At 31.9% G+C, this 25049-nt stretch overlaps 2 protein-coding genes across 2 annotated transcripts; one reads left to right on the plus strand and one right to left on the minus strand.

Annotated features, from left to right (window-relative positions):
- Nucleotides 1–1693: 1693 nt before the first annotated feature.
- gadd45gip1 (growth arrest and DNA-damage-inducible, gamma interacting protein 1) lies at nucleotides 1694–3711 on the plus strand. Its single transcript, XM_051106468.1, has 2 exons — nucleotides 1694–2102; nucleotides 3265–3711. The coding sequence occupies exons 1-2, from the start codon at nucleotides 1729–1731 to the stop codon at nucleotides 3557–3559; spliced, it is 669 nt and encodes a 222-aa protein (XP_050962425.1). The 5' UTR covers nucleotides 1694–1728; the 3' UTR covers nucleotides 3560–3711.
- A 174-nt stretch (nucleotides 3712–3885) lies between these two features.
- On the minus strand, nucleotides 3886–23826 carry zgc:158403 (tetratricopeptide repeat protein 39A). The gene is made up of 18 exons (XM_051106467.1): nucleotides 23508–23826; nucleotides 20917–21021; nucleotides 18226–18357; nucleotides 16283–16341; nucleotides 15986–16053; nucleotides 15046–15110; nucleotides 14760–14859; nucleotides 14602–14667; nucleotides 14362–14470; nucleotides 13538–13605; nucleotides 13105–13164; nucleotides 12620–12781; nucleotides 8424–8515; nucleotides 8132–8252; nucleotides 7915–8026; nucleotides 5972–6086; nucleotides 5764–5880; nucleotides 3886–5642 (listed from the first exon to the last, which is right to left on the minus strand). Exons 1-18 carry the CDS (start codon nucleotides 23540–23542, stop codon nucleotides 5531–5533), a joined length of 1698 nt encoding a protein of 565 aa, XP_050962424.1. The 5' UTR covers nucleotides 23543–23826; the 3' UTR covers nucleotides 3886–5530.
- Between the last annotated feature and the right edge of the window lie 1223 nt (nucleotides 23827–25049).

Below are 25049 nucleotides of genomic sequence, written 5' to 3' on the forward strand. Positions count from 1 at the left end.
AGACAAAAACTCTGAGGATTGAAATAGCATTGTTAAAGGCCCCCCGAGGTGATGATTAAACTCCACACGAAAATGATCAGGGAGGAGCGACACCAATACAGACAACACACAAGCTGGGCACCTCTAAACAGAATGTGATTCCCAGTACATATTCCCATTTACAACACAAAATAGGACATAAGGCATGTGACTGCCTAAGAACAAATTAAAAAAAAAAAAAAAAAAAAAAAAATTTAATAAAACTATATTATTATTATTTAAAATATTTTATTTATTTAAATTATAGTTATTAAAATATTTTTATTATTAATTTAATTATAAAAGTTAAATAAATCAATAAAGTCAATTAAAATCTTTACAAATCAGTAAAATTAACAAATATTTATTAATGATAATCCCAGTATAAATAAAACATTAGAAATTAATAGTTGTTATAAAATTAGATTTCCTTATTCCTTAAATATTATTATTAGATAAAAAAATATTAATAATAATCAATTAATAATAATAATTTGTCTTAAAATTCTAGTTATTGAAATTATATTTTAATTATTACTTAAATTATAAAATGTAAACAAAACAATAAATTCAATAAAAATCTATAAAAATCAGTACAGTTAACAACAAATATTTATTAACAATAATAATTCCAGTATAAATAAAACATTAGAAATTAAGTTATTAAAAAATTAGATATCCTTATTTATTATTATATATAATGTTAGATAACCCTAACCCGAACCCTAGAAGGACAAAAAACCTGTGGAAAACCTATTTATTATATATATTAATAGTAATAATAATAATAACAATAACAATAACAATAACAATAATAATAATAATTAATTATTATTATTATTATTATTAAATATATTTTAATTATTAAAATTACAGTTATTAAAAATATTTTCATCATTACTTAAAAATGATAAAAATTAAACAAATCAATAAATTCTATACAAATCTATAAAAATCAGTAAAATTAACAACAAGTATGTATTTATAATAATAACAATCCCAGTATAAAACATTGGAAATCTGTAGTTATTATAAAATTAGATATCCACATTCCTTAATTATTATTAGGTATAATATTAGATAACCCTAACCCTAGAAGGATATAATATAGCTATAAATAATAATAATAATAATAATAATAATAATAATAATAATAATAATAATAAGTATTATACAAATTATATAAATATAAGTATTATTATTATTACAAATGTTTTATCTATTAAAATGATTATTAAAATATTTTTTATCATTACTTAAATTATAAAAAATAAACAAATCGTCAAAATAAAGTCAATTATAAATCATTAAACAAGTCAATAAAAATCTATAAAAAATCTTTTATTTTTATTAAAATAGTTATAGTTATTAAAAATAATTTCATTATTACTTAAATGATAAAAATTACGCAAATCAATAAATTCAATAAAAATCTATAAAAATCAGTAAAACTAACAACAAATATTTATAATAATAATTCCAGTAAAAATAAAACATTTAATATTAATAATTATTATAAAATAAGATATTCTTAATTATTATTAGATATAATATTAGATTAGATATAATATTAGATATCCTAAATGTATAATAAAGATGGCATTGCATTGGAATCTACTTTCTATATTCAATTCACCAGCAGAGGGCGTCGTGACGTCAGCACCACGTGCAAAAAACTTGACGTTAGAGGTCACTAGGCAGTCATCAAACATGGCAGCCTCCTTGCTAAGCAGGAGGACAGCCTTATTCTGTGGCTTTACTAAATTAAACTCCTTTCTACCGGCTGCAGTCCAGCAAATCGCGAACTATAACCCCAGACCTCTCTGGCTCAATATAAAGAATCCTTATATTCCGAATAAAGAGAGCGAGAAGACGCCCGAGTGGCAGAAGACTGAGAAGTATGAGCGTAAACTGTTCGGCCGCTATGGAAGCGCGTCTGGAGTGGACCCGGCCAAACTCTGGCCCTCTCAAGCCCGGCTAGAGGAGCTGATGGCCGAGGAGAAAGAGTGGCACCCTCCGATAGAGGTGATGCTGGACAACATCGCGGCCAGACAGAGGGAAAAGGAGCAGAAGCGGATGGAGAGGTGAAGTCAACCTGACTAGCCTCTACTGGATGTTTGCTATCAACAGTGTTTAGTAACTAACTGCACGTTTATTAACAAGAAACTGTTCGCCTCGAAATTAAAACAGTCATCGTTTACTCACCCTCACGTTGTTGCAAACGTTGATTTGTGTGTCGTACAAAATCCGAGCTTCTGTTTTCCATAAAACGAAATTGGATAGCGACTTTTGCTATCAAATTATGAGAGCTTTAAAAGTAATAATCGTCTTTTTAACATTTTGTGGCGGTTGACAAGCCAGTGTATGCTGGTAGATTAATCTACATGACTTGTCGGCTATTTTACAAGTTTTATGAACCTGTTTATAATAAATTGATGTACGGAGCGAAACTTAAGTCGTTATTTAGTGAAAAATTCCTTCAAATATTCAAAATTGACCGTTGACGCTCAAGGACTTTGACGTCTTACGTTATTGGTTCGCGCGTGTCTCGTGGCCGATTTTTTTTTTTAATGATTATATATATTTTTTAATATTAAATCTTTGTCTATTATAATAATATTAGTGTTTACTATTTTATTTCAGCTGGTGTATTTTGCGTTTGTTTTGTCTTTCATTTTTCCTCAAGATGGATTTGTTGTCATCATTTACTCACCCTCAAGTTGTAAATGGTAGCCACTGGCTTCCATATTTAAAGAACTGGTTTACCTAAAAATGAACATTCTGTCATTAATTACTCACCCTCGTATCTTCCAAATCTATAAGACCTTTGTTCATATTCGGAACACAAATTAGGATTTCATCGTTAAAATAAAAGAAAGAAAACAATTTCTTCTCTTCCATGTCAGTCTTCGATGCGCATTCACAAGAATATTTATCTTAACTCTCCCTTTAAGCTATGGAAGAAGAGAAAAAAAAATGATGCAAGTCAATGCTAGCAATTGTTTGGTTATCAACAGTCGTCAGATGATCTTTAAAATCTTTCTATGTTCTCAAAATATGTTCTCTAAAAGTATTTGTATTTATATATCAATGTTTTCCAATTAACTTGGTTTTGTTTTTTCTGTGAAACAAAAAAAATGACATAAACAGCACATTTGGAAGTAGTAGATGATCACAAAAAAATTCACTTTTCTTATTAAACTTTATATATAGCTTTAATGTGCTTTTTGCTTTGTTTCCACACAGAGAGAAGATAATCGCTGCAAACATGGCCAAAATGCCCAAGATGATCGCCGACTGGAAAAAGCAGAAAAGAGAGGCCAAACAGAAGCAACGAGAGGAGAAAGTAAAGCGGGACAAACTGCTGGCTGAGGCGAGAGAGCGTTTCGGTTACGCGCTGGACCCCCGCAGCGCCAAGTTCAAAGAGATGGTCGCCGAAATAGAGAAAGAGGAAAAGAAGAAGAGGAAACTTCTCAAACGCAGGAAGAGAGAGGAAGAGCAGGGGTCAGCGGGAACAGCGGCAGCAGAATCCAGCCAATAACTGTCAGAGAAAAAGGACTTTTATACAGTGCTACTGTATTATATTGTAAAATTGGTTTCTTTGTATGTGTGTCAGTGTGATTGCCTCAGTTTGTTTGATTTAAATAAAATCACTCACTGAAAAAACATGCATGTATGTGATAATACATCAGAATAAACAGTTCAGAAAGTATATAGGCCGGTTTACAGAATTGATGCAAACTGCTGTCCCACAAACAAAAAAAAAACACACATTTAAAAAGCATTTAAGTATTCAAATTCTACATGTTTACTAAGATCCTTCTATTATTTATTGAAACCCACAATAGTGTTTAAACTATTAGTAAGCTTGATATATTTAAAATCATCATTTATTGGATACTTTTCAATTCCCGAATCCTAACCCCTAAATTATGAAAATATTGAAATAATTTCTGCATTTTATTCCATTGTGGTTTTTATAAGTATCTTTTTGATTATTTAAAAAAGAAAAGTTAAAAAATATGTATTTTTTCTTTGTAAATTAGGAAACTTTATGTAAAAAAAAAAAAAAAAAAGTGTCCCAAATTTTTCATGTCACTACCGAAACAGTCTATGTATGCCTGAGACTGATTTAAACTACACCCCTGCATTTATGATCAGGAAATACGTGCCCCTCACAGTCACTACTGAAACATAGGATCTTTTGTCAAAAATACTGAATTATCAACTAAGATGTTATGACAGTGTTTGGTTCAATGTATATTCAAACTAATGAATCCTTAACTTTAAAATCAGTATGATCAACTTTTTGCATTTTACAAAGAAAAATTGGATTAAAAATACAACAAATCTCATTGAAAACACTTGAAATATTGTTTAAAATGTAATTGTTATTGATTTACCTCTGGAAAAAAATATATATAAAATATATATTAATGTAGATGTAAGCAAAATCTTAATAGGTCAATATAACCCTTCTAATTAAATTATTATTACTGTGTTTCACTAGTGACAAATTTGGGGAGCAGACAAATATTCCAATATGAGAATTAACTGCACAATTACTAGAAATGTGAATATTATACACTTTGCACAAATACAATTTTTTTGGAAAAAGGCACTTTTGAAAATCTGTTTCAAAGAGCTAAATTTAGTAACGTATAATAATTCCTCATTGAATTTTGAAAAGTTGTAGTTTAAGTAAAGAAAAGCAAAAATTTTGTAATTTGTCATGGAAACTGATTTATTCACACAGTAACCCATAGCATTTATTGCTAAATAACTGCATTAATTGTACGACTTAATTTACTATAAAATTATGCATAAATTATACATTCCAAAAATATTTTATCAATAATTGATTAAATATTAACTAATAAAATGTATTTCATAACAAAAAAATAACCATAGCTTTTGACAATTGAATATTTATGATGGTATATTTGAACCATCTGATTATTATAAACATTCTTGATTTATTCAAGAAAGGAATATAATAATCAATAATATTAAAGTATCAATCTCACACTCAGCCTTACAATAATCAACACGTTTAATCATCATTACAACTTAGTGTAAAATGGTTCGTCTAATTTTTTTGTAAACACTGTCAGTTTTCCCTTATTAAACCTGTACAGGATCTGAGAAAAACAAAAACCAAAAAAAAAAATATTAATTTGATTTATAATGCTCCCTAAAATGTACAATTTATTACATTTTAACACAAAGGAGCTTAACCCCCTGGTTTACATTTGAAATATCCATTCATCTATTTACTATCTGACTAAAATAAACATCAATTTGGCATCTAACCTCCTGGAGGAGAACGTACAAATGAAGTGTTTAGTGTCTCCCATGATTCCGCCCAATAACGTGAGACGGGTTAACTGTGGGCAGTACCACTGCATGAAAACCACACTGTGTCTTTGGTCTTTCATTCTCCCCATAAAGTGACCTTGTAACTGCTCTAGTCTTCTGAGAGGAGACGCCATTGACTTAGCATCATCTTTCCTTACAATGTTGTTATTTCATCTTGGTCGCTGGTGTCAGCCTTGAGTTTGGTGAGGGCCGCATGGACCCTGAACTGCGTACGAGACTCCATTGAGTACTCCTTGTAGTTATTTCTGACAGGAGAGATGAGGAGAACATTTCATGACGATAATGCAGTTTGCAGCTTCTATCGTATCAGCCTAAAGCCAAGAAATAACAACAGCAAACAAGGATTCTGTCCTACACTAAACTCACTTGGCTTTCTGCAGTAGTTTAATGGCTTGCTCTTTCCTCCCTGTGTCGATGAACAGGAGACTCAACTCCAACAGAGCATTAGGAACCAGGTAATGATCAAACTTCAACTTCTTTTCACTGTTAAAGACACAAAACATCTCAAAAACCATCCTGAGGTAGAATAAGCAAGCATTTTCTAAGGCATATCCATTAATGCAGAAGCACTGGCCTGCTGTAAACCTGTCTGAAACAGTCCTCTGCTGCCTGCAACTGTCCTTGGTTCTTCAGACACAGGCCTTTCAGAAGCAGGATTACACACGTGTCATCTACGGAGTATTCATTCTCTACACATACAGAAAGAGTACACATAAAAAACTCTATACTATATAGCATACTACGGAATAGGAAGGTCACATAAACAATGTATAGCTGAACAACAGTGGTTTTCTATAAGGCCTGCTAAAGTCAAAAACAATATTCAAACGAAAGGATATTCAAATTATATATTTCCTCTGGTATTCTGCTGTAAACTCAGCAGATTTTAATAATGTAGTCTATTAAATGTTATACATCACTAATTCTATCAGGTACTGGATCATATATATATATACACACATTTATATACATATATACACACACACACACACACACACACACACATACATATATATGTGTGTGATTTTAGTATATTAGATACTACTATTTTTTTTAATTATATTTTTTACGATTTTGTGAAAGTGTTTTTATCATTAAATATATCAAAATAATGATTTTTAAAAAATAAAAAAATCTGAATTAAAAAAGAAGTTATCAAATATCTAAACATTCAATATTATGCAATTATTATTATAGAAATGGTGCATGTTTTTAAATATACTTAAATATATGTTTTTAAATATATTATTTAAAATTGAGTAATTAATTATTTAAAACTCATTGATGAGATATATATAAATGAATTGAGAAATTGACTTAAAAAGTGAATCTATCAAATATCTAAACATGAGGATAATAAAATCAACAATTTTATTTAAAAAAATTACAATTACAATTAATAATACAGAAATGAAGTTTATAAAAGCAACTGACGAATTAAAACTGATATATATGTGTGTGTGCTTGTCTTTGCTACATTGTGGGGACCAAATGTCCCCACAGGGATAGTAAAACCTGAAATTTTTGACATTGTGGGGACCGGCTTGTGGTCCCCATGGGTACAAAAGCTTATAAATCATACAGAATGAGATTTTTTGAGAATGAGATGTATATATGTGTGTGTGTATATATATACATTATATGTGTGTGTGTGTGTATATATATATATATATATATATATATATATATATATATATATATATATATATATATATATATATGTGTGTATATATATATATATATATATATATATATATATATATATATATATAATTTTTTTTAAATGCATTACAAAATTGCTTTATTCTATTATCAAATATCTAATATCTAAATATCTAATAACATGGGGATAAATGCATAAAATCAACCATTTGATTAAAAATATTGATCATGTTGATCATGCAATATTTTGTAATTAATAATATAGAAATTATAGTGCATGTTTTTAAATAAATTTAAAATAAATTTTTTAAATAAAATTTTATTTATAAATAAAATTGTAATTTTATTTAAATACATTTTACATAAATTAAATAATTTGAGCAACTGATCATTACTCTATTGCTGTTTCAATAATCTATTACATCATTATTCACTGACAGCAATTAATTGGTGTTAAGGTCTACTTTTAAAATTTTCCTTTATATCTATAAAGGAAGAGTTTATTTGCAAATCCAGTTAACTCTGTTTTTTTTTTTTTTAGAATTTTCAAAATTATGTTTTCTTATGTTTTTATTGTCTTTTTGCTATGTTAGTTAGCTGTATTTTTTTTAACGTTATTTTCACATTATCAAAAAAACCCACCTGCAGTTTGACAGATTAATGGGAATGCACAATGAAAAAAAACATGATTTTTAAAAAAACTGCTAAGAACAGAGTTATCCGCTTTGGCAAATGACGTCTTCAAATATTCTCTGTATACAGCAGAGAGTGATACTGCTACAACTAACAGATTTCCCTATAATCCAGTTGATGTGGTTTCTCATTGAACACACAGAGGACTTTGTGTGGCATTACCAGGAGCGGCCTGTAGGGTGCGCTCTGCCTCTAACAGCGTCTCCATCATGCCCTCTGTCAGCTCAGGCTGTTTGCTGATCATGGAGAAACCATTCCACATGTACATCATCTCCTGAAATATGAAGCACAAACGTTGCGTAACCACTGCCTCGTAACAGAAAACAAAAGTAAAAAACATTTAGAAAGAAGTGTATTGAATGCACTGCGTTATTCTTACAAGCACAGGAACAGGAAGTCTGATCGGATTGCTGGCTTTGTACCGTCTTGCTTTGCGAATGGCAAACTTCTCTGTGGGTGGAGATTTCCCCGCTATCTTCTGTTTGTATGTCGGTACCTGTCTGCGAGACAGATAAAGAGACATAGGAAGTGAACAGGAATAAAAAAAATACTTTATTTCCAACCATCCATTCATCATTTTATGTCTCAGTTGAAAGAAAGATGTACATAAGGAAAGAGGTTATTATATCTGCTCCTGTGTTGGCAGTGTTAATTCATGTGAGCGTATTTACCTAAAGAGATCCACTTCATTATCCCCGAACGGCCGGGATTCTGTGTCTGGAAGCATGCTGAGATAAGCCGCCTTCATGTACACGTACATGGCCTGAGAGAGACAGAGAAAACCATCATAATCCTTCTACACGCTGGAAACACACTGTACGTAATCACAACCAGCGACAGAACCAACCAGTCCAAACAAAAACCTGGCAAAGCCCCACAAAGCCAATTTACACAGCTTACAGACAGCAGTCATTGTTTAAATTGCTACGCTGTAGCATAACTTCAATAAAAAAAAAAAATAATAAAAATACAGCTCAATCCTAGGCCTTACACCTGTATGGTTTTACTTCATGAGGAGGAAGACTGTCTGCAGTTCTACCAGAAATATTGGCTAACGCTACTGTTGGCTAACCTACTGCTGAGAACATTTCATCAATCAATAAGAAATACGCAATTCTTCCTTTAGTTTTACAAAATATCCTGTTTTTTAAGGATACTTTGGTGGACAAATACTGTATCATAATCCTGGCAATGATGTCCAAATCACAACACCACTAAAAAGCTTTAAATCTGATCATAATAATAAATGGCATACTTTACTTTTAAAGAGGACATAAAGTTTCAACAATTTTAAAGTGGACAGAACATAAAAACTAACTGCATTGCTTTCAAGTTTGTATTACACACAAAGCAGACTATTTCCAAGCAACAATAAAACTCCACACTTGATTTACATTCTGGGTGGAGACCGTTTCAAATGTGCGACACAGAAATGTATTGCCATCTATACAGATCACACTCAGACAACCATGACATGACGCATTTCTCACATACAGTAAACTACACTGCCTTTAGGAGCATTAAGGATGTTGTTCTTTTACTCAGTTCACCACGTAATGTAGATTTATACCAAACCAGTATATTTCAGGTAATAAATTCATTGTCATTGGGTCTTAATTACAAAACACAACAAGAACAAATGTTTGTATAAATTGTATAGAAAACCATTTGCATGTGAAGTTCCAGTGAACTAAATATGACAATTTGCATGTAAATTAGCAATTTACTCAGTCATCTGTTCTGCACGTTAAATATTTGGTCACTTCAGTCAGTTGGGCAGCACGATTCATCGAAATAAAACTAAATATATAATATGGCTTTGTGTGATTATCAAATCACAAAGACTGTGATTTCATTAAATATGATATATGCGCTGATCATTATTCACAGGTGCATTATTCATAGGTACTGAAGAGTATTTATCAACAAAAGCAAAGCTTTAAAGGAGAAGTCCATTTCCAGAACAACAATTTACAAATAATTTACTCACCCCATTGTCATCCAAGATGTTCATGTCTTTCTGTCTTCAGTCTTAAAGAAATTATTGTTTTTGAGGAAAACATTTCAGGATTTTTCTTCATATAATTTGTGTCCCCAATTTTGAATTTTCAAAATGTAGTTTAAATGCAGCTTCAAAGGGCTCTAAATGATCCCAACCGAGGAAGAAGGGTCTTATCTAGCGATCTGTTTTTTTTTTTGTTTTTTTTTTTCGAAAAATAAACATTCGTTTACTTTAAGCACAAAAGCTTGTGTAGCACAGGCTCTGGGATGCGCGTTTATGACGCTACGTACTATTGAATCGCGTCAAAGGGTCACGAGGAACTACGGATCCAGTGTTTACAAAGCGAACGCGCAAAGACTAACAAACTGCAAGTAAGTCAAACGCTGTTTACAAACAAAAAGCTACAGCGATGTCGGACAATTCTGGAGTTGTAGGAGAAAATAAGATGGAGTTTTTCGCCATACTCACACCTTTTTGAGCCGGAGTACACAGACGATGAACTTACACGTGATTCATAGTAGTGATGGGAAGTTTGGATCATTTTACCGAGTCAGACCTTTGAGTCTCATTCAGCAAAATGAACAAATCTTTTTTCAACTCATTTCGTTAATTTTAGCAAAACATAATTAAAATGTTACGTGTTACTTTCCTAACACATCTACTGCTTACACAAATGTTGATCACACTACAAACAAAACAAACTATAATGTTGTAAGAAACAAAAAAAGATTAATTCATTGTTTACCTGGGACTTTAGTCTATGATTAGCTCACCTCACCTCTTATCTGACAAGTTTTTGGGTTTGGGTCGTTTGTTCATCATGTGACAGCCCCATAAGATGAACGAATGACTCGAAAAACCCGAAGACTCGAAACAGGTGAACTAATTCCAGTACAGAAACTAATAGGATGTTGCGCATGCGTGACTGAATGAATCACTCCCCCGAGACTCGATCTTTCCGAGTCACATTAAAGATCTGTTCAAAATGAACGAATCATTCAAGAACGCGCATCCCAGAGCCTGTGCTACACAAGCTTTTGTGCTTAAAAAGTATACAAATTTTTATTTTCTGAAAAAAAAAAAATGACAGATCGTTTCGCTAGATAAGACCCTTCTTCCTCGACTGGGATCGTTTAGAGCCTTTTGAAGCTGCATTTAAACTACATTTTGGAAGTTCAACATCGGGGGCACAATTGAAGTCCATTATATGAAGAAAAATCCTGAAATGTTTTCCTCAAAAACCATAGTTTCTTTACAACTGAGGACAGAAAGACATGAACATCTTGGATGACAAGGGGGTGAGCAAATTATTTGCAAATTGTTGTTCTGGAAGTGGACTCCTCCTTTAAGGCTTCCCGCGGTTTTCCATCAAAATTAAAGTTTGATGGTTTAATGATTGTAAATACACTGCCAGTCAAAAGATTTTTTTTTGTTTCTAAAGAAGTCTCTTCTGCTCACCAAGCCTGCGTTTATTTAATCCAAAGTACATTATTTAAAAGAACTGTTTTGAATATATTATGTAAACTATTTGAATATATTTTAAAATGGAGTTTAATCCTGTGAACAAAGCTACGTTTTCAGCATCAATACTGAAGTCTTCAGTGTCACATGATCCTTCAGAAATCATTCTAATATTGCTGATTTGCTGTTCAAGAAACAATTATTATTATTATTATTATCATCATCATCATCATCATCATCATCAGTATAATTTTTTGGGGGGAGGAAGAAATAATAGAAATTAATACTTTTACTTAACAAGGATGCTTTAAATTGATCAAAAGTGATGATAGAGTCATTTATAATGTTACAAAAGATTTGTATTTCAGATAAATGCTGTTCTTCTGAACTTTCTATTCATCAAAGAAACCTGAAACAATTCTACTCAGCTGTTTTCAACATAATATTAATAATAAGTGCTTTTGAGCAGAAAATCAGAATATTAGAATGATTTCTGAAGGATCATGTGACTGGAGTAATGATGCTAAAAAATCAGTTGTGAAATCACAGAAATAAATTGCATTCTAAAATATATTCATATAGAAAAAAACCTACTTTAAATAGTAAAAATATTTTAAAATTTGTTTTTGCTCTACTAGCTCTAATGCAGGCTTGGTGAGCAGAAGAGAAAAAAAACTGCTCAAAAATGTTTGACTGCTAGTGTAAATACATTAGGACAGCCATAAATATTAGTATTGCAATTTTACCATTTTGTAAAAATGACTATTATTATTTTTTTCTTAAATTGATTATTTTCTTTTTTCTTTATTATTATTATTATTATTATTAAAGCCATTTTGATATATAAATCACAATATATTGGCCAAATTGTGCAGCTCTACAAGCAAGCACAGCAAACCTGGAATTTTTATTATTGTATTTTAAATTTATCAGTAAAATTATTTTTTTCCCCTTTATGTGAAACCATTTTATTTTAAGTGTTCGTTTACCCAAAAATGAAAATTCTGTCATTAATTACTCACCCTCATGTTGTTACAAACCCATAAGACCTTCATTTATCTTCATCTTGTGAACTTGTGTCAATTGACACGGAAGAGAAGAAATTGTTGAAGTGGTTATAAAGCGGTTATTTTTGTTTTCTTTGGTACAAAGGTATTCTTGTAGCTTCATAACATTACGGTTGAACCTCTGATGTCACATGGACTGACACATGAATGTGTCAGTTGCGTTTCTGTCTATGGAGGGTCAGAAAGCTCTCGGATTTCATCAAAAATATCTTCATTTGTGTTCCGAGGATGAACAAGGGTTAGTAATTAATGACAGAATTTTAATTTTTTGGGCGAACTACCCTTAAAAACGCAGTGTTTTGCAAAACGCCTGGATCTTTTTGAGCAGCCGGGTCACCTTAGACCAGCGGCTCTCCTGGCTGAGCAGGTCCGCATAGAAGTACGCCATCTTCCAGTGCCTCTTGAAGGTGAAACACCACATCAACTCCCAGTAGCACATGTGATGAAACTGTTTCCAGGCCTGCTGGGCCTTACAGCCATCCTCAAACAGCGCCACCGCCTGGACAAGCAGAGGCACATAACACAGAGACATTGGTGAACATCTAAAAGTCCATTTATAATGTTGGCTCGATTTCTTAAAGCTGCAGTCCATAACTTTTGGCACTTAAGCAGTTCTCTCCACTTCTCTCTGTTTATGTCTATGGTGAGTCACTCTGCTGCGGTTCCTACCAGAACAAGTCTAAAATAGTTAGAATATAAAAACTTAAAATAAATAGAGTAAATTATGAACACAAAAAAAGTTATGGACTGCAGCTTTAAATTACATTGTAATTTAGTTTCGGATGACAATTTCTCATCTCTCTCTTTCTTCACATTTCTTACCTCATCAATGTTGCCCTTTATTTCTTCTGCTCGACCTGCAAAAAAGAGAAAAATCGCTCCCTGGAGAGATAATCAGAACATGAGTTTCAAAAAACCCACTAAAGACCCCATCTTACAGCTTGAATGGCACAGTTTTCTTTAATATTCAGCAAGTTGGTTGCATTAATAACAGTGTGTTCTAAAAATAGAAAGACTGCAAATTTTCTAATCTTTAAATCTGTCAAATGTGAATTTGTCAACTAGCACATGAGTCAGCTCAAAGAGTGCAAACATAAACCAAACTCAACAAAACTCCAGTTTTGATTGTATGGGGTCTTTAAAGTACAAAAGGAACAAAAAGTACTAGAATTATCAATGTAAACACAGCCTTAAAATTCTAAATCAATGAGTTTATAAATGCAGTAAGAAGACAGAAGCAGAAGCAGTAACTTACACGTGGGTATCGCAGTCGAAACGGCTTTAACAGGCGCTCTGCCTCTTCCACCTCCCCTTCTCCAGTACCTACACAAAACATCACTTCATTAATAACATAAAAATATCAGTAGGAAAGGAAAAGACATTTCAGTACATACACTACCATTTCAAGGTTTGTGATCTGTGAGATTCTAAGTCCCTTATGCAAAAATACAGTAAAACAGTAATATTGTGAAATATTATTACAATCTAAATGTTTTCTATTTGAATATATTCAAATCCAATGCAAAATGAAATGTGTAGCAATTCAAATGATGCAAAGCTAAATTTTCAGCATCATTACTCCAGTCTTCAGTGTCACACAATCCTTCAGAAATCATTCTAATATGCCGATTTGCTGTTCAAGAAACATTTATTATTATTATTAATATCCATGTTGAAAACAGTTGTTCTGCCTAATATTTTTGATGCATTTTTAAGCATTTATTTGATACAGAAAAATGTTTGTAACATCACAAATGACTTTTTGATAAATTTAATGCATATTTACTTAATTTTTTAATTAAACTCTTAAATAAAACTAATTTCTAACAGAGTGCGAACATAAATATATATAAAATTCATATTGTTTCATTTCACATATATAAAATATAAATGGATACCATTATTAAAAATATTCAAATGTATATTACATTATATTATATTATATTATTATCATCTATCTATGAAATTCAAATATATACTTTAAGTTGGACATTTAAGTAAAGAAACATCTTGCATTAACAATGTAAGATGTCTGATGTACATGGATATCAAATGCAAAATGTATCAAATACACGTTACCTAAAATAAAGGAGAGGAAGGTGTAGAAACAGAGTAGGAGGAGGGCGCACAGCATGGAGCGCAGGGTATGAGAGGTGGCACCGGTGTACAGCTGAGAGATGCCAAATTCCTACACACACACATCAAAAACTATTAGCAAAAAAATATAAACATGAAGTTGCACACTGGCATGTCTCTGCAAAAATGAGAATGTAAGAGTGTAATTTTTACTCAAATATGAAACATCTTAAGTAAAAACACCTTATCTCCAGAAAAGCCAGCGAACTCTAGCAACTTGAGTATCCGGGCAGGAAACAGTGAAAGAGTCTGTGTGACAATAAGAAAAACAACAACAACACAGTTGATAATATGGTGTTTATTCATAAGGAATACAGATGCAATATTCCAGATGAACATACCAAGTTGAAAGCACCTATCCCAAAAGAGACTCCGCCCTCTAAATGCTTGTGGTTTGGTCCTTTGAAAGTTGTGTCTGACTGGACGAATGCGTGCAACTCCCTGCATGAGAATCATGACATTATCCACAGCAGACAGATTCACTCAACAGTTCAATTCAAGGGTATGACAACGCACAAATTGGAATCAAAGACAGGTTATTTCTATTGGGTTAAAAGGTGCAGGTGTCTTGATAGCACCGATTATGCTCATTTATGGACAATGAAAACACAGATTTCCTTCACTTACTTGTATATGAGGTAGCTGTTCCGTACTTTGATTCCTCCTTTAATAAAACTAACCATATTTTCATCCTGTCAACAAACAGAGAATGAGAAATCAGTCCAGATTTGAGAGCTGGAGTAGAATGGAGTTCAAAATAACTTTAGGTCTTGAATGCTGCAAATCAGAATAAAAAAAAGCTGCAATTTTACTCATCCTCAGGCCATCCAAGATGTAGCAGTGAATGGGTGCAGTCAGAATAACAGTCCAAACAGCTGATAAAAACATCGCAGTCATCCAAGTAATCCACACCACTCCAGTCCATCAATTACCATCCTGAAGTGGAAAGCTGCGTGTTTGTAAGAAACAAATTTAAGTTTAAACTGTTGCTTTTGGCCAAAATAAAAGTTGATAATCCATAGTAATGCTTTCTCCAGTGAATTCATTCACATATTTGTTTAGAGCCGTTTTGGACTGTTTTGGCTTGATCTGTGCATAATTCTCTCCTGATTCAGACGAGATGACTTTTTCCACACCTCAATAAAGAATTTGTTTCTTACAAACATGCAACTTTTCTCTTCATAAGATTTTAATTGATAGACTGGAGTGGTGTGGATTACTTGTGGATTATTGTGATGTTTTCATCAGCTGTTTGGACTCTCATTCTGACGGCACCCATTCACTGCAGAGCATCCATTGGTGAGCGAGTGATGTAACGCTACATTTCTCCAAATCTGTTCAGATGAAGAAACAAACCTACCTACATCTTGGATGGCCTGTTTGTCAGCAAATATTCAGCTAATTATCATTTTTGGATGAACTATTCCTTTAATCTGTGGTTTAAAAAGACGTTCATGTCTAGACGTTAAGGTTAAGATTTCAAAGACACCAAAATCCACACACAGTATAAACAGAACATCTGAGATTGTCTGTTTGTGTGTGGAATTTATCTTGAAATGCATCAAACCTGTAAGAACGTGAGAGCGGCTCTGTGTAGTAAACACTCGGCGTAACACACTTCAGCATGGAGCTGTTCTGTAAAACATCAAATACAATTCAATGCTTGTTTGTAAAATATTTAATCGTAAAACATTAATTAAATTACACTTACACAAATTGTTAATCGACAAAAAGTTTATTAGATTTAAAGTAGCTTTAGTCTAGAATTGACTAAATTCATCATTCTTTAAAATGAATGCTGTGTCTCAATAGGTTTGTTTGAGATTTATTTCTCCGATAATAGCAGTGTCAGAAAAAAAAACACCTTCTGAGAGATCATCATTTGCTCCTCGGGACCCAAGACTACCAGATTTCCTACGGAATCTGAGAGAGAACAGCAAGAACTAATAAGATATAAGATATAAGTAAACAAACACACAATGACAATGTCTAACAAACCTGTTGACAACCACACTTGACCAGACCAAGATATATATACACACACACACAAAAATACTTTCAAAAGTGACAGTAAAGACATTTATAATGTTATTAAAAAAAATTATTCTATAAGACATCTATTCATCAAAACAAAATGCATCACGGTTTCCACAAAATGATTATACAGCACAACAGTTTTCAACGATAAGTAAAAATGTCTATATTTTAGAGCATATTAGAATGATTTCTGAAGGATCATGCGACACTGAAGAATAAATTACATTTTTACAATATTTTAAAATAGGAAACAGTTATTTTAAATTGTAACAATATTTCACAATATTACTGATCTTACTCCTTATTGACCCCAAAACTTTAAACATCTATTTAAAACAGTAATGCATACATTTTAATAAATCTACAGAAAATTTAGTTAAAAAATGTGAATTATTAATTTAGTAGCACCAAATATAAAAAAAAATAGTAATTTCTAATGATTTTAAACTGTTAAATTGCATTTAATATTTAAAAAAAAATAAAAATCTGCTAATACACAAACATGCACACACACACACACACACACACAGTAGTTCAAAAGTTTGGGATCAGTAAGATGTTTTTTTAATGCTCATAAAAGCTGTATTTATTTAATAAAAAATACAGAAAAAAACAGTAATATTGTCAAATTTCTAATATTCTAACATTGGTTACTATTTTAATATACTTTCAAATATAATTGATTTCTGTGAAGAAACTGAATTTTTAGCATCATTACTCCAGTCTTCAGTGTCACATGATCCTTCAGAAATCATTCTGACATGCTGATTTATTATCATCATGTTAAAACCGTTGTGCTGCTATTTTTTTTTTTTTGGAAACTATGACTGTTTTTTGATTCTTTGATGAGTAAAAACTTTTAAAAAACAGCATTTTTTCTAACAATATAGGGTATATTGTAATAAAGTTTCAATTTTGAATAAACACTGTTCTTTTTAACTTTTTATTTATCAAAGAATCCTGAAAAAAAATCACAGGTGGCAAAAAAAAATATTAGGAAGCACACCTGTTTCCAACATATATTATAAATCAGCATATTAGAATGATTTCTGAAGGATCATGTGACACTGGAGACTGGAGTAGTGATGCTATAAATTTAGCTTTGCTTCACATAAATAAATTACATTTTAAAGTAAATTCAAATAGAAAACTCTTATTTTAAATTGCAATAATATTTCACAAAATTACATTTTTTTTTTATATTTTTGATCAAATAAATGTAGCCTTGATGAACATAAGAAATTTCTTTAAAATAAACATTAAAAATCTTACTGATCCCAAACCTTTGAATGGCACTATTTATACACACACTTCAGTACAAAACGTCACTCTCCCAAGAGGATGTTTGGAGGGATTTAGGAGGAGATCACATGCAGAAGGATCTCCCTTATGACTCACTGTTTCTTAAGTAAACTCAAAGTGAGCTGATGTTTGACCATTGCTATGGTGAATCCACCCACATACAGTCATCTGGATTACTGCTGCATTGTAACATAGGAAGCACATGCTATATGTAGGACATACGTGCATCTCTTCCACTCCATTTAATCTATGTTATGCAAGGCCAGTAAAACTCCTCATTAGCCATGACCAGCTGTCTGTCATTTAAAGCCACACAGTTACATCTCCATGCAAATGTATGCAAATTTCAAAGCATACTGAATCGGGTCAGCTGACATGGAAATGACCACATTTGCCTAAAAATTAAAGGTCACGGGAGAAGGGCTCTTCATGACTGAAACGAATGCAATGTTTTGGCTGTCTTTCTACCTCTGGCACACCTCCTGAGCGCTCTTCATCGTGTTCCCAGCATGCACGATGTCGTCGTGTTGGAAGGTCATCATGGCCTGCATCTCTAATACTGTGGCGTAGATCAGAGCGTGATACATGCTCTGCTTAGACCTGGAATACAACACAACACATGCTTTTATACACACGATGTGAGATCACACTCCAACACAGCAGGCTGCTACTGTAGTTAAATATAGAGAAGGTTAATTCCTTAAACTTACTCTACGCAAAAATGCAACCGTAATTATTAACTCTATCAATATTGAAGGCTTATGTTCCCATCACATTCAATGCAAGAACGAACATTAATTTGACTTTGACTTAGCGGTTGATGCATCTTTTGGATAGGGTGATATATAATTATTTATTAATATTGATGCAAACAAAAACATTTGTCTGGACAAAATTATCAATTAAAGATTTTAAGTAAAAAAAAATAATAATTACATAATTTGTATGTCATTTTAGCCAAGTGCATTTTCAATTTTTATTTATTCTAAAGTCTTGTCAATAAATAATGTTTTAAATAAATAAATACCAATTACATAATTTGTATATAATCTAAATTTATACAAATTTATTGTAATTATACATTTATTTATTTTAAAGCCTTCTCAGTTAATAATTTTCCAGAAAAAAAAAAAAAAAAAATTGGTAAAGTAGTAGTAGTAATAAGTCATTTGGGTACTTTTCACCTACTGTTTTTGAAATACTACGAATTCGGACATACTACTCTTTTGACATACTGTTGCTCACATACTACATAGTAGGAAATTATTCAATTTCGGATGCATGTAAAACAAACAAACAAAAATAAATAAATAATAATAATAATAAAAAATAGATCAATAATTAGATCAAATCGTTTTCTTTAAAAGTGAAGTCTAGAATATTATGTGACATATGTGTATAATGACTTATTTTCTCTGTAACTTCCACAGTCTGTCATTGGTTGAACATCCAGTCCCACCCCCATTGGCTGATTCGTTGCTATGCCAGGATTTTGTAACCAACAGAGCAATGATTTGACAGTTCTCAGGGAAATTAACCTAATAATTGTTCAATTATAGTTGTTTCCATACATTAAAATTAAATTGGAGAAAATATTAAAACAATCAAAACACAATTACACCTTTCCAACATACACTTTGCAAGTTTAAAATCATTATTATCATTATCATTTTTATTAAATAACAAACACAATTTATGCAAAAGAGGCAGTCCTTCCAAGGCACTAAGTGTCCGAATTCACTCACTCGTTTTCATTCACTCCCTCAATTAGTGGACTAATGTAGGAAATAGAGAATGAGGATATAGAGGGCGATTTCAGATACAGCCAAACAAACCAATGTTTTGCCAGTTCTTCAGGGAAATTAATCTAAGAATGGCTTACTTAAAGTTGTTTCTATACATTAAAAGTATGTGTGAATCTATGACTGTGAATCTATGGGCAGTCATGGCTTGTAACCCAAAGGTTGCTGGTTCGATTCCCGCACCAGCAGGAATTGAAGGTGGGGATTGTGAATGAACAGCGTTCTTTCCACCTTCAATACCATGACTAAAGTGCCCTTGAGCAAGGCACCGAACCCCCAGTTGCTCCCTGAGCGCTGGAGCAATGGCTGCCCACTGCTCCGGGTGTGTGTTCACTTCTCACTGCTGTGTGTGTGCACTCGTGATGGGTTAAATGCAGAGGACCAATTTCGAGTATGGGTCACCAAACTCGACAATACGTCATCACTTACTAAAATGGGATTGGAGAAAATATGTAAAAATGAAAACAAAATGACACATTTAAAACACAGACTGTCTAAAAACTGTTTTTAAATGAATTCCATCAGTAACTTCCCCAGCCTGTTATTGGTCGAACATGCAGACAGTCCCGCCCCCAACTCACGCCACTGGCTGAATCGTTGCTATGCCAGGATTTTGAAACCTACCAAGCAATGTTTTGATAGTTCTTTAGAGAAATTAACCTAAAAATGGCTTATAGTTGTTTCTATAACGGTTTTTAAACTGACTCCCTCAGTAACTTCCCCAGCCTGTTATTGGTCGAACATGCCGACAGTCCCGCCCCCTAACTCACGCCATTGGCTGAATCGTTGCTATGCCGGGATAGTTCACAGACTAGCCCGAAACTGTCACAGAACACTAATAAAAAAAAAAAGTGTAACAGTCTGAAACCAAGAATTACGTACTACCACGTGGGCCTATATATAAAAATGTGAGTTGATGTCACTTAAGCATGTGGTTTCCTTCCCAGCTAAAAGTCACTCACTCTCCAGGCCATTTATTAATGAAGAGGCTCTGTGTGTGGGACTATTGTCAGACGTGAGGGTGTGATCTTTAGGTAAACACCTCACATCCTGGAGAAGGGAGCATGCCTGATGCAATTCTTTATCACAGTGGGAATGACACTTGCTAACACAGAATGACATCTGCAATTACTACAAGTATTTCAGTGGCCAGCACATTTACAGCAGCAAAAGAGAAAATTTGGTGGTGTGCAGTATCTGAATAAAAAACACAGCATTATGGGGTTGCTACAGTAGGTACCACACCTTTACTAAACAGCTTACCTGCTCTTAAGATCACTCACAAAGATACCAGAGGGGAGGAGAAATAGGACAAAAGAAACAAAGAAACACATGAAAATAACAGGACTGCCCTCACCGTGGCCGTAGTTTGTCCAAGCTTTCATTGAAGTGGTTGTTGAGGAACAGATCCAAAGCCTCCATGCATTCATCAAGACAGCCCTGTAGGGAGATCTGTGTGGAGCTGATCACACACACACACATACACACACAATGAGCACATGCCATACACTTCCTTTAAATAAAGTTATTTTCTAATGTCTAAAATCTTTTATTTATATATACATTTAAAAAACATTTTTTGGAAGCTTTCCAATGACCCATGAACACAATTCAAAATGCACACAAAGATAAAATAAAATAAAAAATAGGGGGAAATTATTGACTGACAAAGCTTTAGAGCAAATAAACATTTTTTTAAATTAAATAATTTAGCTGTAATGTGTCTGTGTATATAAAAAGTTACATTCAAGGTCATTATGGATTATTATTATTATTATTTTTAATGGAACTGAGTACCTAGAGTGCAAGCTTTCCAATAACCAATAATGCAGATAAATATGGTAATTTATGATGTAATACAGTTAAATGACAGCAAAAAGATATCAAATCAGTATCCTATGAACACAATTCAAATTGCACACAAAGATAAATAAAATAAAATAAAATAAAATAAAAGAGGGAAATTATCGACTGACAAAACTTCAGTACAAATAAACTATTTTTTTTTTATTAAATCATTTAGCTGAAATGCGTCTGTGTATATACAAAGCTAATTCTAATGATTTTGTTTTAATGGAAGCGAGTATCTAGAGTGCAAGCTTTCCAATGACCAATATAATGCACTTAAATATATTAATGTATGATGTAATCCAGTTGAACGATAGCAAAGAGATATAAAATCAGCATCCTATCAACACGAATCAAAATGCACACAAAAATTAAATTAAATTAAAAAATTAAATTAAATTAAATTAAAAAATTAAATTAAATCAACTGACAAAGCTTTAGAACAAATAAACTTTTTTTTTTATTAAATAGTTTAGCTGAAAGGTGTCTGTGTATATACAAAGCTAATTCTGAGTATATTTAAGGTCATTATGGATTTTTTTTTTATGGGAGTGAATATCTAGAGTGCAAGCTTTCTAATGACCAATATAATACAGATTCATGATGTAATACAGTTAAATGATAGCAAAGAGATATCAAATCAGTATCCTATGAACCCAATTCAAAATTAAGATATATTAAAATAAAATTAAAATAGGGGAAATTATTAAATATATATATATATATATATATATATATTTGACTGACAAAGTCAATTCACAGACTAGCCCGAAATATATATATATATATATATACACACATATATGCGTTTTATACATACATACATACACACACACACACATTCCCTGAAATTAAATACTTTCATGCACACAAAATATTACAAAAAAAATCTTACAAATAGTAAAATTATCAATTTTTAAAGCTTTAAATTATAATAATAATAAAAATAAAGTTTTACAATGAAAGAGTATATATATATATATATATATATATATATATATATCAGTATCCTATGAACCCAATTTAAAATTAAGATATATTAAAATAAAATTAAAACAGGGGAAATATAAATATATATATATATATATATATATCCCCTATTTTAATTTAATTTTAGAAAATTAAGTCATTAAATTATTTTTTTAAATTTTATTTTATTAAAGCTGAGTTTGTCGTATTTATCTACTTTCTGGAGACAGCTTTGCTCCAAAACTCACAAAGTAAGGAAAACCAACATAAACACAACCAAAGTCACTTGGTGAAATGAATGACATTTATCACTAAATACCAAGACACCATTCAGACCTGTCAACAGCGCCCTTTATAAATTATGAACGCTACCCGATGCAGAGTTTTTCAGCACATGACCACTGAAGATATATTTAGCAGGACTAATTAATGTCAACTGCTTGATGCTGGATTTAGAGGCTAATTTAGATTAAAAAGCAGATATACGTCCACAGGGTCTCAAAGCGAGACACAAGGCCCTCCGGCACCTATTGCTTCTGAAATTCACAAACCAACCAACACGCATTTGCCTATACCCACACACATCCTGTTAGAGATGCAAAAACAAGTGGTTTAAAGCAATTTCGTGACTTGACAAGTCATTTAAAGGTATCTCTAATCTTTAACTCTCTCTCAAACCACACTGACTCATGTACAAACACAAATGCAATGCAGAATATGGCTCACACACTGTGTCACTAGTCAAGGTGTTTGATGTTTGCTCAGAGTACACAGACTGGGCATGGACAGCCAGCGCCTTTGGATAAGAATATGAATATGTCACAATGCACTTTGCATTATTTCACTTCAACAACATGTAGAGCAGCAAGGAAGTAATATATTCAGGGGTAGTATTTCATTCTCTCATGAGAACATGAGCTGAGCTCAAACCAGACTCTATTGCAAAACAAGGAAGGAAGAGATGTGAAAATTTGACATGAACAGAAAAAAAAAACCCTGACAAAACTAAACACAGACTCACTGAATCAGCAGAACCACAAAGCATGAAAGTTTTCAGTTATGCTGAGTAGTTCAAGCTTGAAAACGCGCAACACTCTCATACAAACATCAAAGAAGCCATCAACGACTCACTTTTCTGTACCAGGTGCATTCTTCCCAGTGGACATGGTGTAATTTGTTGTTGGTTGTCCTCCTCCTTTGGGCCTTGTGGCCACACAAACACCTGCTTGAAGTGCTCAGGCTCCCCGTGAAGAGCTTTCTCTCAGAGCTCCGGTGGAAAGTCACTCTCACTGCGTGTGAAGATGCTGCATGGATGAGGAATGTTGGAAAACTCGAGCTGGCAGGGAATACGGAGCAGTGTTCACCTCAATCAACAGCTCGATTGGCACAAGTGGGTGTGTGATGTGAGAACACAAAGTTCTTGACTCCTCCTCGAACTCACAGCAGGATTAATGGCAGGAGACCAAAGCAAAGGGACAGAAGTTAGTAGCGCCATCTAGTGCTGGGGTGAAGGAGTGATTTTTTATGACGCACGAGTAATTTAGAGGTAAATTATTAACTTAATTTGTTTGTAATTTATTTAAAATATTTATTTGGTAATTTTTACCAAACTATTTTTAAAAATGCATACATTTAATTATATCTGATATTTATTAATGTATTTATTAATTAATTTATTCACGATCGGGTAAAGGAGTGATTTTTATGGTGCACGAGTTATATGTTTGTAGGTAAATTATTACCTTCATTTTATTGTAATTTATTTATTTTAAATATTTAATTGGTCATTTTTACCAAACCTAAAAAAATGCATACATTTAATTATATGTAATATTTATTAATGTATTTATTTATTTATTAATTATTCACGATCAGGCAAAGGAGTGATTTTTATGACGCACGAGTTATATGTTTGTAGTTACCTTATTTTCTTAATTGTATTATAATTTATTTATTTTAAATAATTATTTGGTAATTTTTACCAAACTATTTTTTTAAATGCATTTAATTATACATGTATTTTTATTAATTTATTCACGATCGGGTAAAGGAGTGATTTTTAATTTATTTATTTATTATATCTAATATTTTAGTGATTTGCACGATGCACGGGTTGTATGTTTGTAGGTAAATTATTAACTTCATTTTATTGTAATTTATTTATTTTATTTATTTATGTATTTATTAATTAATTTATTCACGATCGGGTAAAGGAGTGATTTTTACGATGCACGGGTTGTATGTTTGTAGGTAAATTATTAACTTCATTTTATTGTAATTTATTTATTTTAAATATATGATTGTTCATTTTTACCAAACTTAAAAAATGCATACATTTCATTATATGTAATATTTATTAATGTATTTATTTATTTATTAATTATTCACGATCAGGTAAAGGAGTGATTTTTATGACGCACGAGTTATATGTTTGTAATTACGTTATTTTCTTAATTGTATTGTAATTTATTTATTTTAAATATTTATTTGGTCATTTTTACCGAACTATTTTTTTTTAATGCATACATTTAATTGTATCTAATATTTATAAATATATTTATTCATGAATGTATTCACAATCAGGTAAAGGAGTGATTTTTATGACGCACGAGTTATATGTTTGTACCCAAATTATTTACTTTATTTTATTTATTTTAAATATTTAATCGGTAA

The sequence above is a fragment of the Labeo rohita genome, chromosome 3 (assembly GCF_022985175.1).
Source record: "Labeo rohita strain BAU-BD-2019 chromosome 3, IGBB_LRoh.1.0, whole genome shotgun sequence".
Classification (NCBI taxonomy): Eukaryota; Metazoa; Chordata; class Actinopteri; order Cypriniformes; family Cyprinidae; genus Labeo; species Labeo rohita.

What these genes read in the sequence shown, in the direction of transcription:
- zgc:158403 (XM_051106467.1), bottom strand. Translation starts at nt 23,542, where the DNA reads ATGTCCACTGGGAAGAATGCACCTGGTACAGAAAA. An exon ending in GGATAGGTGCTTTCAACTTG is followed by an intron (nt 14,668 to 14,759) that starts GTATGTTCATCT and finishes ATTGTCACACAG; the next exon opens with ACTCTTTCACTGTTTCCTGC. An exon ending in CACCCTACAGGCCGCTCCTG is followed by an intron (nt 6,087 to 7,914) that starts GTAATGCCACAC and finishes CTGTATGTGTAG; the next exon opens with AGAATGAATACTCCGTAGAT.
- gadd45gip1 (XM_051106468.1), top strand. Translation starts at nt 1,729, where the DNA reads ATGGCAGCCTCCTTGCTAAGCAGGAGGACAGCCTTATTCTGTGGCTTT. An exon ending in GAGCAGAAGCGGATGGAGAG is followed by an intron (nt 2,103 to 3,264) that starts GTGAAGTCAACC and finishes GTTTCCACACAG; the next exon opens with AGAGAAGATAATCGCTGCAA.